Source organism: Rhopilema esculentum, chromosome 7 (genome assembly GCF_057945365.1).
Source record: "Rhopilema esculentum isolate cy_ngs chromosome 7, ASM5794536v1, whole genome shotgun sequence".
Classification (NCBI taxonomy): domain Eukaryota; kingdom Metazoa; phylum Cnidaria; class Scyphozoa; order Rhizostomeae; family Rhizostomatidae; genus Rhopilema; species Rhopilema esculentum.
This window is the reverse complement of record NC_142821.1, coordinates 1,944,279-1,959,687: the sequence shown is the minus strand read 5'-3', so window position 1 is coordinate 1,959,687 and position 15,409 is coordinate 1,944,279. Positions and strand designations below refer to the sequence as shown.

Genomic DNA, 15,409 nt, shown 5'->3' with positions numbered 1-15,409 from the left:
TATTTTGAGCCATCTGGCTTGACTGTGCTCTACCTATTTTTTTAACTTTAAATGGGATGTTTCGAGATTAACATATATACGAAACCCAAACTGAAGTTAAAAATGGAACTAAACAAGTAATTATTTAAGTTTTTCGTATAAAACATGGGATGTCTTCAAATCTTTGGCTTAAAAATGCCAATGATCGAAAACAGAAAATGGTACTGAATTGCTATAACCACGAGGCAGATGGCAATTATCTTGTTTATCGCTGTCTGGTGTACGTGACCGGGGAAGTGGCTGGTACATTCGAGCCTTCAAGTTTTGCCGGCTTGTATGCTTGTTATCTTAATTTTTTATAATTTTCAATAAGTTGGACTGTCTTTAAGCTGCTGCAGCTTTTCTGCTTGTTATATGGAATTGGCGAGCCTCCGTTTGTGATGATTATTTCTTTGTCCTCGACCAATTTAGGCCATACATGAGGTCTTCCGTCTAGTTTCGACGGACAACATACAAGGCATCACTCAACACCTGGAGAAAGCTGTTTGATATTCTTCTATCGGGCAGATGCTTGCTTGTAGCGTCAGAAAGCATGCTGTATAGACTTTAGGGAGTGTTGCTTTCCAGAATATTACCAGTGGAGTCTGTGTAGTTTGCTCAGACCAACGATACACGACGTGTGTTGCAAAGATGGATTTTGATGCGGAAATAAGCAAAGATGAGCCGAGAGGTTTTTACGAAAAATACGAACCAAAGGAGACTTTGGGAAGGCAAGTATAAATAAAGCTTGAAATTTATTAAGTTTTTATGGAACCGAAATCGATTAAAACGCTAGAACGTAATGTTTTTAGGCAACAGTCTGGCGTAGTTTGAAGCAACCAATTTCTTCCCATCATTTTCTAACCGACACGATTGACAGCGAGCTTCCCACTTTCCAGAAATCGCTTCTAGAGTCTGTAGCATTTTCCCTTTAGGTACGTTCAACATATTCCACAAAAACTATGGTAACACATTAACTTAAGAAATTACCAAAATTTATGGTATATGGGTTTTTATTAGACTTTTGTAGCAACCAAGACTGGCGCAGAGAGCCAGAAACCAACAACATAGGAACCTACACAAGTAACGTCAGCAAATAATGTTTTAAAAATTGCTCAATAGAATAATAAATAAAGAAATTTTGATGCCTTTGCAGATTACCCAGCGTCATTGATATGCTTTGCTCGTTGTTGCTTTCTCTATTCTTCCATTAATGAATTGAGTGAGACATTAACAAAGTCTAAGGCGGGCGAACCACGATTAAAACGATAAAATATTTGACTATGGTGTCAAATATACCTTTTTCCTAAATGTCGCAAGTGTTGTTTTTCTGACAAATTGGAATACTTATCTAGCAAATTTTGTTTCATCTGTAAATGTTCAAAATATACTTCGTTGTAGTAATGCGCTAATCCTGTTAATTGGTGTTTGGAATTCCAAAAAGGGGGCGTGTATAGGGTGTGTTCATTAATTACCGTCTATTAGAGTGTGGTTTTCTTTTCCTTATATCTAAAGCTAACGAATTACCAAAGAATAGCAAGGCAGTGTTTGCTGTTTGATTTTTTCCAGATAAAAGGGATGTACCGATTGTGAATTTCAGCCTTGAAAACTTTGCACCTGCCACTGCTTTTGAAAATGAATAGTAATAATATAATTTTATTTAGATCCATCAATAAAATCACTATTTTTCTCTTAATCTCGTAAGAGTATTGAAGTCACTTCCTAATTTTGACAAAATTTAGCATTTTTGTAGTGTGTTCTTTTCTATGTTGACAGAATTATTATTATTTTTCCTGTTTTATAGTGGCTTATCAAGTGTTGTAAGAAGATGTGTAAACAAAGAAACTGGAAGAGAATTTGCTGTGAAGATAATTGACAGATATAGTGAAAAGGGGAAAGCAATGAAAGGCCGTGATGAGGAGCAGCAAGTCAAGACAGAGATAAACACTCTTGGAAGAGTTGCTGGACACCAAAATATAAGTAAGTTTATTATTAACAAAAAAACATATCTGCCAGGGGTGGATCCAGCAAAAAACCTGACTGAGTTCCAGGCCAAGGCTAGGGTCTTTCAGATAATGCATTGATAATTGTGCCTAAAACAACATTACTAATCATGTTTATGCATTTTGGTACCATAAGGGGGAAGGGAGGGGTAGGTACACACTGCTCTCTAAATCTTTATTCAAGATTTCTTTCTGACAGAAGACAGTGCCTCTGTGAACTTTTTTGCAACCCCCCTCGTTCTCTAAATACCCTTTTGTTTGTCTTGAATGCCACAGAAAAGTTTTTCCCTGTTGTTTTGCCCGCAATTTGTTGTTTTTCCTCTGTAGACACCAGCATATTCATCAAAATATGGTGTTCCGCCTGAGCATAGGTCTCCCGTGCCTTTTAAGACTGCAATTTAAAACCAAGGTAGTTAATGCAGCTGAGAATTCACAATAAGGGCCTATAACACATCTGCAGTTGCCATTTCGAATTCAATGTTTTAACAATAAGAACAAAAAAACAATAGGTAGCCAATTAACTACTGGCTATTGTACAAATCTCTTGCAAATATGGTATCATTTCCGAGTTCCAGCTGCTGTTTTGACCGAGTTCCATCTGTGTTTCAAACAAAAATTCCATTGTTTCAATTCATTGTCTTCCAAGGCACAAAGTATTCATTTTCGAGTTCTAGAATTGACTGCTGTTGTCCTCCATAGTGTCTGGAAAATTGTTTCAAAATCTCGACGAGAAGAGGGAACGAAAAGGGCTATCAAATTACATCAAACTGGAAATTTTAAGATTTTGAAGAGACTGTGATGAAACTTAGAATTTTTAGGTTTTGCTTTTTTAGCTTAAATATTACTTGTTTCAGGCAACACTATTTTTAGCCATATGTCGGAAAACAGACTGAGTTCTGTGCACCAAGGAACTCACTCTGGATCCGCCTCTGTCTGCTGATGCATACTGATAAATCTAAGGGGATATGTGCATAATATATATATAATTTGCAGCTTGTTAAATAGGTAAACATCAATTTTAACATAGTATTGAATTAAAGATAGCACAATGGTTTCTCCAAGTCATGGAATCAGACACTTCAGGCAATGGGGAGCAGGAGGGAGGGGGCTGGGGGGTCTTTAGCCAATACTAACTAAATACTAATCCCACTTTTTGCAAAAAATGCAAAATAGTAAAAAGTGAACCACCAGTAAAGCCTCTTTTTATTTTATTTTAGCCTTTCCATTTTTTTAGACCCTTCACTTTTCTCAACGCTTCGCTGTGCCTGCACTGGTAGGCATTTCAAAGTGTCACTCTAAACCTTTTTACATTTAATTTTTGAATTCGTTCAGTTCAACAAGAATTGTGAAATCATAGATTCTTCACAGATTTTTTATCTATTGGCATATGCCACATGTTACCTTTTACTCTTAAAAATAAAACAAATCTGGCATGGTTTTTATGCATTAAACTTGTTTAAATTGACATAAACTTGAACATTTTATTCCACAAGCAATTTTAATGAGTAATACCCAAAATCTAGAAAGTATTTGGTCTGTCCTCATGATAATCCTCATAAGTTGTGTTAAAATATACAGTGCGGTATCAAAAAGTCCTCTTGGGTGTAACTATCGTTTGTTAATTTTTTAACCAGATTTGCATTTTTTTGTCTAGTATTGAATGACCTACAACAAGCCATCCTCCTACATTTAAGGTGTACAAGTTAGCTTTCTTGAATTAATTTTCAACTGTAAAAGCAATTTTTAAGTTGATTTGTTGACTATTTTTTTTATTCTGTATTCTTTTTAACAGTTAAACTGGTAGATGTTTATGAAAGTGCAGCATTCTTCTTCCTGGTTTTTGAATTGTAAGTACTGCAAATGCAAATAAAATAAAACAGTTTTATTATTGCGAATACATGAAAGTTTTTACATGAAATAAATAGCTTGAGAAACTACTTTTACACAATTGATGAATTGAATAATACATCTGAAAAATGCATCAATGCAGATGGTCTTTTAGAAGCAGTCAATTGTAAATAAATAAATATATACATGCCTAAGACCCAATGCAGGCATAACACAAAGTATGAGAACAAAAAAAGAAATTCAACTAAAGTTCAATACAACGAATGCCAGTTCTTCTGACGTTTTTGATCTCGTTTTTGTCTTTTTCCTTTATTATCTTCCTTCCTATCATTATTGATCTTTGCACATGCATTACTGATTAATTTCTGCCACTCTACCCTATCAGTAACAATGCCGCTCTATATGTCAAGAATTCCACCTCTTTTCAAAATATCTTTCATTGTATCTTTGAATCTTAGAACTAGACCACCATCTGTCTACATTTCTCCAATATTTGTCTGAGAGTAAATATCCCATCAATGGTGCTTCTGCCCTCTCTATAACCTGATTGTGATTCACGGTAAACATCCTCCACTATACTGTGAAGTTCTTGTAGTAAGATATGCCTTGATAGTTTCCACATTGAGAAGAGATATGCCTCGATAGTTTCCACATTGAGAAGAGATATGCCTCGATAGTTTCCACATTGGTTTCTACTTCCTCTCTTTAAAAGGATGCAAATGTTGGCATCAGTAAAGTCGGATGGCATAACTTCTGTTATCCAGATATGATTAAAAATTGCCTAAAAGAATGATCGTTCAAAAATTGCCACCATAAACAAGCACCTCTGGTATAGTGCCATCAGGTCCTGAGCTCTTTTTGAGCTTGGTGTTATTGATTGCTTTTTCTATTTCCTCCAGAGTGATAGGCTCATCCAATTTTTCAATGATTGGTTTTTGCTCTATGTCATCATGTCCAGATCAACATAATTTTGTTGATTAAGAAGCTCACTAAAATGTTCAACCCAACTGTTCTTTATATTTTCTTTAGCCAAAAAGCCCGCCATCCTTTGCTCTTACTGGATGGACGTTAATAGATTTGGGACCATACACAGCTTTTAGTGTTGCATAGAACTCTCTGTGATTCTTCTCGTTGGAGTATCTTTCTGCTTCTTCTGCTTTTTGCTGAAACCATTCATTCTTGAGCTTTGATTCATCTCTCAGTGCTTGCTTGTCAGCAATTAGTTTCCTATCTTTCAACAGATGTCGAATTTCATCCTCTTGGTCATAAAACCAGTCTACAACCTTTCTCATTTTCTTGTCAAATACATACTTTGCAGCACATTGAAGGATTTCTTAGAGGTGTAACCAGGATTCTTTTTTATTCCGGAAGTTGTTCGTCAATAAAATTTTCAAGTTTTTTCTTCTCACTTCACTTGTGATAGTATCTAGTTTAAGTGAACACTTTTGTTGTCCTCTTTTTCTTTTTAATTACAATGGGACATTCACAAAGAAGAAGCTTATGACCTGTGTAGCAATCAGCAGGCGTGTCGATCTTTGTAACATTGATGAATTGTCTGGCTTTTTCATCAGCTAATTCATGGACTAGCTGGTGCCAATATCTGGAACGGATATTTTACTAGGTAGTTTTAGTTGATTTTTAAGATGGAACATGGTACCCATGATACAAAGTTGAAAACGAGTACAATTAAAAGTAGTAGCTAAATTTCAAATAGAAGTAGACCATTTGAATAAATGAAATAAGACTGAATTTATTTTTGGTTCTTTAGAAACACTTCAAACAATGTACAAATTAACAGCTACAGGCAGCAGAATTGAAAAACTTGTCATGATAAACCCCCATCAGCTCCATCTTTGACAAATTTTACATGACACAAAGTCCTTAGCAGACCTTAACATCACTAATATATATTTTTATCCATGCATTTCCCTGACTGTTCCTTCATTACTTTTAGAGCTCCTGGTGGAGAGTTGTTTGACTATCTCACAAGAGTAGTTACAATTTCAGAGAAAGAAACAAGGTAAATAATTAATAATGAAGGCTCTCCTACATGTTTTGTCAAGTAGAATAAGAATTTTTTTACTGGTTATAAGCAACTAGAGGTTATTTTTGCCAATATCAGCAGGCCTTTTTCATAAGAAATTTTCCACATGAGTGACTTAACATTCTCGTTATTTCTCCAATCGCTCCAAGGGAATATCATAAGGTGCAAGAATGGCTCAGTTGTTAGAGAAGCTGACTACAGACCCAAGGGTCCGTAGTTTAAGTCCCTGGCATGACCAAACGTTCACCCAGAGTGAGGAGAGTCACCAGCTCTCTGTAATTCCAGGCATAGGAATCATGAGGTGTCATCACAGTGAGAGGAGAGACCAGGACAGTGTTCGATAAGCATAAGCTTCTCAGTGTCCTAAAAACTACCTTCGGATGCTAGGTAGAAACAAATAGAAATACAAATACAAAGATAACAAATGTTAAGAATGAAAAATCAATAATGCTAAAAGCATCCATAATGTTTATAAAAACCGCATAACCTTGTTATAAGATTAAATAACCAATTGGATATGCTTAGTTTATGAATTTTATGCTTATTACGATGGTCATATAAGGGTTAGTCCTGGATGATCACAAAATGGAGTATCAAACTTTTTTAAAGACACTAACTGCATAGACGATGTTCCAAAGACTAATGAAATTAAAATACCATATGCTTTAAGCATTTCTATAGTATCCCTAGAGTATTATTAAAAATTTGTGGTGGATTTGACTTTTCAATTGCATTTTTTTGTCGAGATGTGGTCAATTCAGGTTGCTTATATTTCCTGTGTTTTGATATACCAGCTTTGCATCATCTATTTCACTTGCTTGGGTCACAAAAGAGGAATTGAAATGTGTTAATTGATGAAACATTTATCCCTCACAGTTTACTGTTTTGCACAAGCAATCAAACGCTTGCATGGTTGGGTTTGCATGAGTGCTGATACGATCATGAGTGATCGCTCACTTTAAACAAAAAGCCCTGTATCAATTAATTATGTATCAATTATGAATATTCTGTATCAATTTTAACTTCTACATTATTACCAAGTTTACTGACAAACGTTGTCAAGAATGCTAACCATTTGCAACTTTCAGTTTGTGATTATTCAGCTTGAATAAGAAACAAACCGACATCATTTCTTTAGAGTTAAGTGTTATTTCATAATTTATGAAACAAGAACGCTCACAATTGTCTTTAATTATTTATCTCTTATAGGAAAATAATGTGCCAAATATTTAGTGCAGTTGCTCATATGCATAATAATGGTGTTGTACATAGAGATCTCAAGGTACTTTTAAGTATCTAAATTTTTTGACATTGTAATTTTTTTTCAAGATATGCTCAATAGATATGTTTTTCAAGATAAGGTTTGTCATTTTTCTTTATGATCCAACTGACTTTCAACCTGCACTAGTATGCCGAGAAGACTTAATTTTAGTAAATCCATTCAACCAGCTTTGTTTCAGAAAATATTCTTGTTTATTCTAATTTCAGGGTATCATTATTTATTATGAATTGGAAAAAAGTTGTTCTCAACTCAGCTTTTGTTGGCACAAAACAAATGTTTATTAATTATTTCTAATTATGACTATCTGAATTTAATTATGTTGATTATAACAAAAGTCAATGCTGAAATTGTGAGTAGCTTACAAAATTGTGAGCTGTCAACTTCCTCTTAATTATATTTAACTTCTATTATACACAGCCAGAAAACATACTGTTTGACAATGAAAACAAAATAGTTATAACAGATTTTGGTTTTGCTGTGATGCTGGAACCAGATGAAACTGTTAGAGGTAAGGTATCTTTAGTGAAGTTGCATCCTTGTTACTCTTTATCTTTAACCATGATTCCTTCTAGTAGAACCATATTTTATTTAACAGTAAGTTATTCATATATATACCTACTTTGAAGCAAATTTTCACTGATTTTAGATTCTCTCTAATAAAACCCTGTTTGTTTTAATTAATTAATACATCATTGTATCCAATTTTGATTTTTAGAATTTTGTGGAACATATGGCTACCTTGCACCAGAAACCCTCAAATGTTACATGTTTGAAAATATGCCTGGATATGGAAAAGAGGTTGACTTGTAAGTACTGCAAATTAATTATGAATGAGTCGGCTAATCTAGAGGCTGTAACCATGATGTTTCCAGAATGCATTCATTTTTACATACCCTGGACTTAATAACTAATTATGACAAAATTGAAAACTTGGTAGTCTAAATTTCTTCAAAAGTTTAGCTGTTTAGAATTTTGGATGTTTTCCATAAAATTTTAAGCTTTGTGTTATTTTCTTAACATAAAGATAACATTTTATCTGCTTAAGTCGTAGCAATGAAAATTGGTCTTCTGACTATAAAGAAAGTGCAGATTTCAAATATTAGTTTTATTTCATTATATCTTACTGCATTTCTACTCTTAATGCAAATTTGAAACTTTATTTCTTACCATAATACCTGGTAAATTAATTAGCAATTTTCAAGTGTTGCAGAGCAATTTTGTGAATTTTGATAAGCAATCATTAAAGCTCAGGAGTTCTCTTGATGCTAAGCAAAATCTTTTAGGTGTTGTATGCCCTAGATTTTATCAGTATCTCACTGTGAAACTACTTTTCAGCAGTTTTATAGCTTTCATAGCTGAGAATTCGTTCCACAAAATACTCTTATGTAATATCTTTGTCAGTTCCATTGACTACTGGCAGTAATTCCTAATGTTATAGAGGGCAGCAGGTGGGCCCTTGGGAACTAACAAATATTATTGATTTTTCTATCTATCATTGTAAGATACTTCAATTTTGATAATAAGATACTTTTTTACTTGGTCAAATCAGCTTGTATCAGGTTTGTTTTTCTTGTGTAACCTTCAATTTTTATTGAATTTCAGATGGGCTTGTGGAGTTATACTTTATACACTGTATGTATTTTCAACTTTTTTGTTCTTCATTTTCAAATATTTGATGTGTCAAACTTGATTCCAATTACTAAGTTTCATAAAGGCCAGGCCAGAAATGGCATGAAAGGTCTTTGATATGGATTATTTCAAAACAAGCTCAATCGTGATTTGTTTTCATTTGATCACATCTTTCAGGCTCCTATACCGTAGATCCTTGATCTATTACTGCAAGTCATGTGTTACAAATTTAGATCATTAGAAAATTGTAAACAATGAACTTCAGAGGATATAATTAAAAAACACACGCTTTCAGTTTACATTTTATCTCACACAAGCCTAGCTAGGGAACCATATTTTGTTTTAAATGATTTGTGATAGTCTAAGCGATATTTCTCTTCAAGCCTTACGTTACCAGTGCACCTGCATGCACTTATTTGACGAATGGCGTGCTCATTGGAGGGGGTACTCTTCAAATTTTGACTGTTTTAGAGGCAGTGCTCATTCAAGGATTTAAAGTAGTTGTTTTTGAGATCACGTGTCAAGATCCCTTTTGAAATCCAACGATTTAAACTGAATTTAGGAAACTTTTTGACTGGTCCATGTGCAGTAATTGCTCAATGATCTATGGTATATGAGCCTAAAAAAAGTGCACAAATGAAATGTTAATTTGGAAGTTCACAGGTTCGCAAATATATTGGACTGTTTCAAAGGTTGATTTTTTATCATCATGTATTAGTTCAAAATAAGTTATATACAGCTAATTATTAAGTGAATATCGCTGAATGTTTTTTCTTTGGTAACAGAAAATTATGATCAATTTTCCTTTTAGGTTGGTTGGATTTGCTCCTTTTTGGCATAGAAAGCAGATGCAAATGATAAAGAATATAACAGAAGGGAAGTATAAGTTTGGAAGTCCGGAATGGGATGACATATCTGAAGCTCCTAAAGACCTGGTATGTTTTTTCATATCTTCATGGTTACAATCACCTCCATCTTTTATTCTTTTTGCTCCATTTACTTTTTACAGGCCATTTTTGTGACAGTGACTTAATTCAGTTCTGTTCTTATTATGTAACTGTGCTTTTGATGCATAGCTCAGCTCACATGCGAGCAAATGTCTGCAGACTGTTTTCCTGAACTTAGTTTGAAAGTCTAACAACTGGTTTACCCTGACACCACAAGAACTCAATTTTCAGACATGTGATAATTAGACGACTGTCAACCACTTTTCAATTTTCTAAACACAGCCATTTGATGCGACACTTGGCACACCACATACAGCTATCTATGAACCTAGCTTTTTGCTGCACTTTTTCTCATGATTTTTCAATTTTCTTTATTGGTATTGCTGCTATAGAACTCTCGTTTAATTTTAAATGTATTAAATAATCAGCTGAGTTTGAGTGGTAGCTTTTATCAAAACATCGACATGACGGGACAGAAACATTGACCTTCAAAGACGAGACATTGACATTATATCCACTACTTTGTATATATTACAACTTTCGTTTTACTGATCCTAGGTATGTGTTACATTTCTATTCATTTGTTGATATATGTTCCATTAGAGATAGTCTAGTTTGTAACTATTTAAACGGTTTTTGTTTTTTGTCGATTACCCGGAGTTTTTGTTACTTCATTGCTTGTTCGTTGTCATAAATTACACCTAGAAAAAAATAGCAATCGATCAAACAAGATAAAAAATTTCCTTTTTTCATACATGTTTTTGTTCCTGGTATATTCGAGGAATTTGCATCCGGTATCTCTCTCACTGTATCTGATACTATATTTGTTTTGTCTGAAGAAACTTACAAATGCAATGCTATGAAATTTATATTGCATCTTTAATGCTATTATAGAGCCTTTGATTCTCTTTGCTAAAACTCCTTGAAATCGTCTGTACATTTCAAGCCTACACGGCATCGAGCACTGCATGGCAGGCCGATAAGCCAGTAATTTTTACAAGTATTTAGCTCTGATGAAAATGCCTATTTTTAATGCAGTTTTTTCTATTTCAGATAAGGAAACTACTAGTGGTCGATCCGAAATTGAGAATCTCGGCGGACCAAGCTTTGTGTCATCCTTGGTTTGAAGGCTTGGCTGTAAGTAAACGACCTTTGAAAGACCAATCTCACGTTAAAGTGTTTTGCAAACATTAGTAACTTTATAACCCATCCCTTTTACAACAAAAATCTACTTTAGTTCAGCCTGAGGTAATTGATTCATTTTGAAACAAGCACCGTTTACACAACACCAAACCAAAAGGGCAGTTAAAAAGAAAGTTGGTTGAACAGGGGCTGCTCATAGGAAAAGGCAATTGCATAGAAAAACTAGTGGAAACTATTTACAAGAAAGAACCTTGAAAAGTGTTTTAAAAATACTCCTTCTTTTAAGCAGTAGCATTTTTTTTGTTCTCGTTGCCTTAGATATTCGATTTTTATACCGTTAAAGCAATACCGTCCTTGTTTGGTAATTCATTTCTTCAACTCGCTTTTCTTTAACCACATCTGATCGTGTTCTGAGTTGGCAAACAACCTTGAAATGTCTTCTCGCTGTTCTCAAATGAACACGCATCGTTAAATTAAATGCTCTTGGTTTTTCTGCTTTCATTTCTCAGCAATATTGCATAACAATCAATTGTCTGATGGCGATTTATAATTAGAAGCAAACAGCTGTAAATTTTTGCAGTACCGAAAAACATTCAAATGCTGCTTAGCGACGGGGTATTCAATTCAATGGCGAATGCTGTGCAAGGAATTTTACCTCCCCTCAAGTTTTCTCAGACGCTGGTGTTTGTGTTCAAGGCATGCAAAAAATACACGCGAACTTGGGATATAAAAGGGATGTTTTGTTGTATTAAGAGAGTAAGCTAGTGACATGTACGTTTGCTGTGGGTGAAGTGAGTGAGGATTTTCGAACGAATTGGTTACTCGCATGTTTTTAAGCCATCTAAAGTTAAAAACCATTCTGATTGGGAATTGATAGTACAGCAAAATGCTGATTGAGAATAAACAAGGGGTTCTGGTGAGCGATGACTGGTTGAATGGTGTGCATTTAGGAAGTGTCCTTCAGTTGCCCTCAAAACCAGTATCAGATGAACCAGTGAAGGTAGACTCAAAACTTGGCTTATGGTGTATGTTCAGATCGTGTTGAGATTTTCAATCTTTAATAAATAAGTATACGAATGGAAGGCTTTTGGAAACCTTTCCTACTATATTCATTTTTCCCTGCAATATTTTTGCTGGGATACGACTTTTCGGGTAAACTGTTTTTACAAACGTTCATTTCCAACTGGTCTAGAGGCTATAAGACGTATTTTAATAAGTCTCCCTTCATTAATGGTGTAGATCTTTTTATACAAGAGTAATATGGTACACATTAAACTTGCAGGCAATTTCGATTTTTCGCATCACTGTTTGAATAAACATATTTGTTCAGCAAAATACTCAAGTGTTTTCTTTTCTCTAGACACCAAGACCAAAAACAACAAGAAGGTTCAAGGTAAGAAATTTGCAAAGTTCTTTTCATAATTTCTTCGGTATAAAACTATATGTTAGACGTAATTTAAACACTCACTTAAGATTAACTTAATCTTTCAGAAAAATTTGATCATATTACGTAACAACGATGGCACAATACACAAAAATTACCGAATCCAGTCCATAATACCTGCTATTTTGTAAATAACTTGATGCATATGAACTGTAGTTTAGGCTGTATAACGCTACCCAAAAACATCATCAAATATTCACATCTTAGAATAATTAAAGCGATTAACTTCTTGGAGCACACCGTATATTTGGTTAATCAAATTATGAGTATATATTGATTTTAGTTACTTTTGTTTATTAACAAACCCATTATTATAAAACGACCTTTAGCAGGGGCAGGGGCAGTTTCATGGGTAGGGTCAGAGGCAGGGTCAGAGGCAGGGTCAGAGGCAGGGTCAGAGGCAGGCTTGCAAAGGCCCTGTCACACATAATTTCTAATCGTTTCTTTGATTTTATTAACCGTTGTGGGGATAATTGATTTTTGTAAACCTTATATTTAAGTCTTTCTATGAATCTGCATAGCTATATTTAAAAGGATAATATTTATTCAGTGTTTACTGAACTAGGATCTTTTTTTAGATCTGTAGCCGTGGTAGATTAGCAAAGAACTTCAATAAAATAAAACAACATGTCGCAGGAATGTCTTCAAAATGATCTTAATCTTGCTACTCTACATTTAGATGGCCTAGTTAGGCCCATGTTTACAGCTTTGCCTTGAAGACGATTACAAACACAATCTGATTAATCCCCATCCATCTTTGAAATAACAGACTAAGACTAATTTAATCTCTTTCATATTCGTTTGTATGCTCAAATTTAAATCTTATTATCTTTCTAATGGTTTACTTGTTTACCTTACTATTTGGTTCTTTTCGACAAAATGACGTCGAAATTCTGCTTGCAATCTTAAATATGAGTATCATTAGTGTCTAGTTTCTTTATATCTTCGCTTGTTAAATAAATGTTAAGAGTTCTTAATCCTCCTTCTTATTTCAGGCGGTTGCTGTCGCAATTATCACAATGAAAGAACTGTATTATACGTACCACAAAAGGCACCAGCCTGCTACTAAAGAAACTGTTATTAAAGATCCGTACGGTTATAAACCAGTGCGTAGGATGATTGACAGCTGTGCCTTCAAAATGTATTCTCATTGGGTGAAACGGTGGCCGGATCAGGATCAAAACAGGGCGGCTTTGTTTCAGAACGCTTTGAAATTTGAGGTCCGGAGGTCCGGTAACAGTAGTATACCATCATTTTTATATCAACTGAATAGCCCCTGGATCAAAAAAGCCAGCAGTTATCGGCATTTAACCGACGCCATAAAAAGGCGGGAAGATGGCTCAGGCAGCAGGTAACAAAAGTCTGATTTTATCCAAATTCAGCTGTTGATCTGACCAGCTTGATCAAAAGAAAGTCGCGTTTGGTACACAGGAGACTGTTGTTCATTAAGAAGTCAGGCCTGTCAAAACAAATTTGAAGCTGCTTGTTGGTACAAACAGAATCTTTAAATAAGCGGCCAGTTATTGAAAAGTTGCTTGGATAACCGTTGGAAGATTCTAGAATGGGGCAGCCATACCAAGATAAAGTAAATCAAACTGGATTTCATTGCAGGCATGACCTAAAGCACAGCATTTGTGTACTTTTGTCTAAGGAATCTCACCTTAGGCCTCCATCAAGAAAGCTCGTTAATGTTTATGTGGATTTCCATAGATAAAAAAGTAACGAAACTTTCTTAGAAAATCTCTTTCTACCTTGAAATGTTTAAGCATGCTAGACTTCATCAAGAAATTTGTAGATTTTTCACTTGTCTGTTCTTTGGGAAAAATATCAGTGTTTACAACTATTTATGGCTTGAAGTGAAATCGATGAAGCTCCCCGATGACTAGTTTTTACAACGTCCTATTTGTGGTTTTAAATGATTTGTTATTTAAGTTTTTACGTCTTTCAGTTTGTTTATTTTCCAAGTGTTAGGTGTTCTTGTATTTCCAATATTCGTTCGTATTCCCTGTTAATTCTTTGTACCAATGTCCATATAAAACTGTCGAAAACTCGTTGTAGCCTAACTAGCTAGTATCTATCCGTGTATTTATTTTCCAAGTTTTTCAATGCAAATAGGTTCATTGCTGTCGATGTCCTAATTAATTCAAGCTATACCCGCACATACCTCTGGTCTTTACCAATACTAAGAATTCCGTTGAAAAAAGTTTTGATCTCAAGTGCAATTGTCAGAGAAGGAACAAACCTTGAGTGTAAGAACTTGTCTTGATTTGTTGTGTAAAAACAATTTCTGGTTAGACATGTAAGTAAAATACCTTCCCCAATGTCAAGATATTGTTCCGGTGTAAAGATGTAAAAGTACTAACAAAAACCTCAGTCCTTGTTTAGTTTTGAGGCAACAGCATTGCCTAGTCCCCCGATCACCCTTTCTTCCACCCCCCCCTCCCCTACACCTTTGTATGTCTGCCCGGAAAATGGCCCCATCAAGCACGGATATCATAGGAACTGGGTAAATTCAAAAGAACCCAAGCACTTGTATTAATGACTGTTTGTTCTTATTATGCTATATTTATGAAATATTCTGTCGTTTTGTAATTGTTATACACATGTATCACAAAACGACAAATAGAATTGGTAACAAAAATGTGTTTTTCTTTGTTTCTCTTTGTTTCTATGCTGCCTCCTTTTGTTAGAAAATGTTTAACATAACAAAGTTAAGTATAAAAAGTCTCTCTGCTATAGGGTCATCACTTGTGCGCCAAAACAGAGTGATACAACGAGATTTACTTTTTCTGTCTTCTAATGAAGAAAGAAGGAAAAGTTCCAAAGATGCTTCTGGCCTCCACATTTCCATTTTAGTGATTAGTAAAACTTTGCCAGAAAGTGTTTACGATTCATAATGTTGTGAAATAACAATTTCTCGTAAAATAGCCGAGTCTTCCATTCTGTTACAGAAAATCTTTCGATTAAAGCGCGCGGACGACGAATATCTTCTTCCTAAAGAGTAAGTTCCTTCATAACAACTATAGCAATCTTGTTCAGCTATGTTTTAGT

The 15,409-nt window shown here is 34.6% G+C and overlaps 1 protein-coding gene across 2 annotated transcripts; it reads left to right on the top strand.

Annotated features, from left to right (window-relative positions):
* The first annotated feature begins 233 nt into the window (after nt 1-233).
* Nucleotides 234-15,295, top strand: LOC135683993 (phosphorylase b kinase gamma catalytic chain, skeletal muscle/heart isoform). Of its 2 annotated transcripts, XM_065199431.2 has the most exons (13): nt 234-313; nt 451-749; nt 1,823-1,998; nt 3,814-3,868; nt 5,824-5,889; nt 7,123-7,195; nt 7,613-7,703; nt 7,911-8,001; nt 8,798-8,827; nt 9,636-9,759; nt 10,825-10,908; nt 12,275-12,307; nt 13,354-15,295. In XM_065199431.2, the coding sequence occupies exons 2-13, from the start codon at nt 670-672 to the stop codon at nt 13,711-13,713; spliced, it is 1,263 nt and encodes a 420-aa protein (XP_065055503.1). In that variant the 5' UTR covers nt 234-313; nt 451-669; the 3' UTR covers nt 13,714-15,295. The 2 variants fall into 2 exon arrangements, with proteins under 2 accessions (XP_065055503.1, XP_065055502.1); XM_065199430.2 differs by having other exon boundaries at nt 237-749.
* Nucleotides 15,296-15,409: the final 114 nt, after the last annotated feature.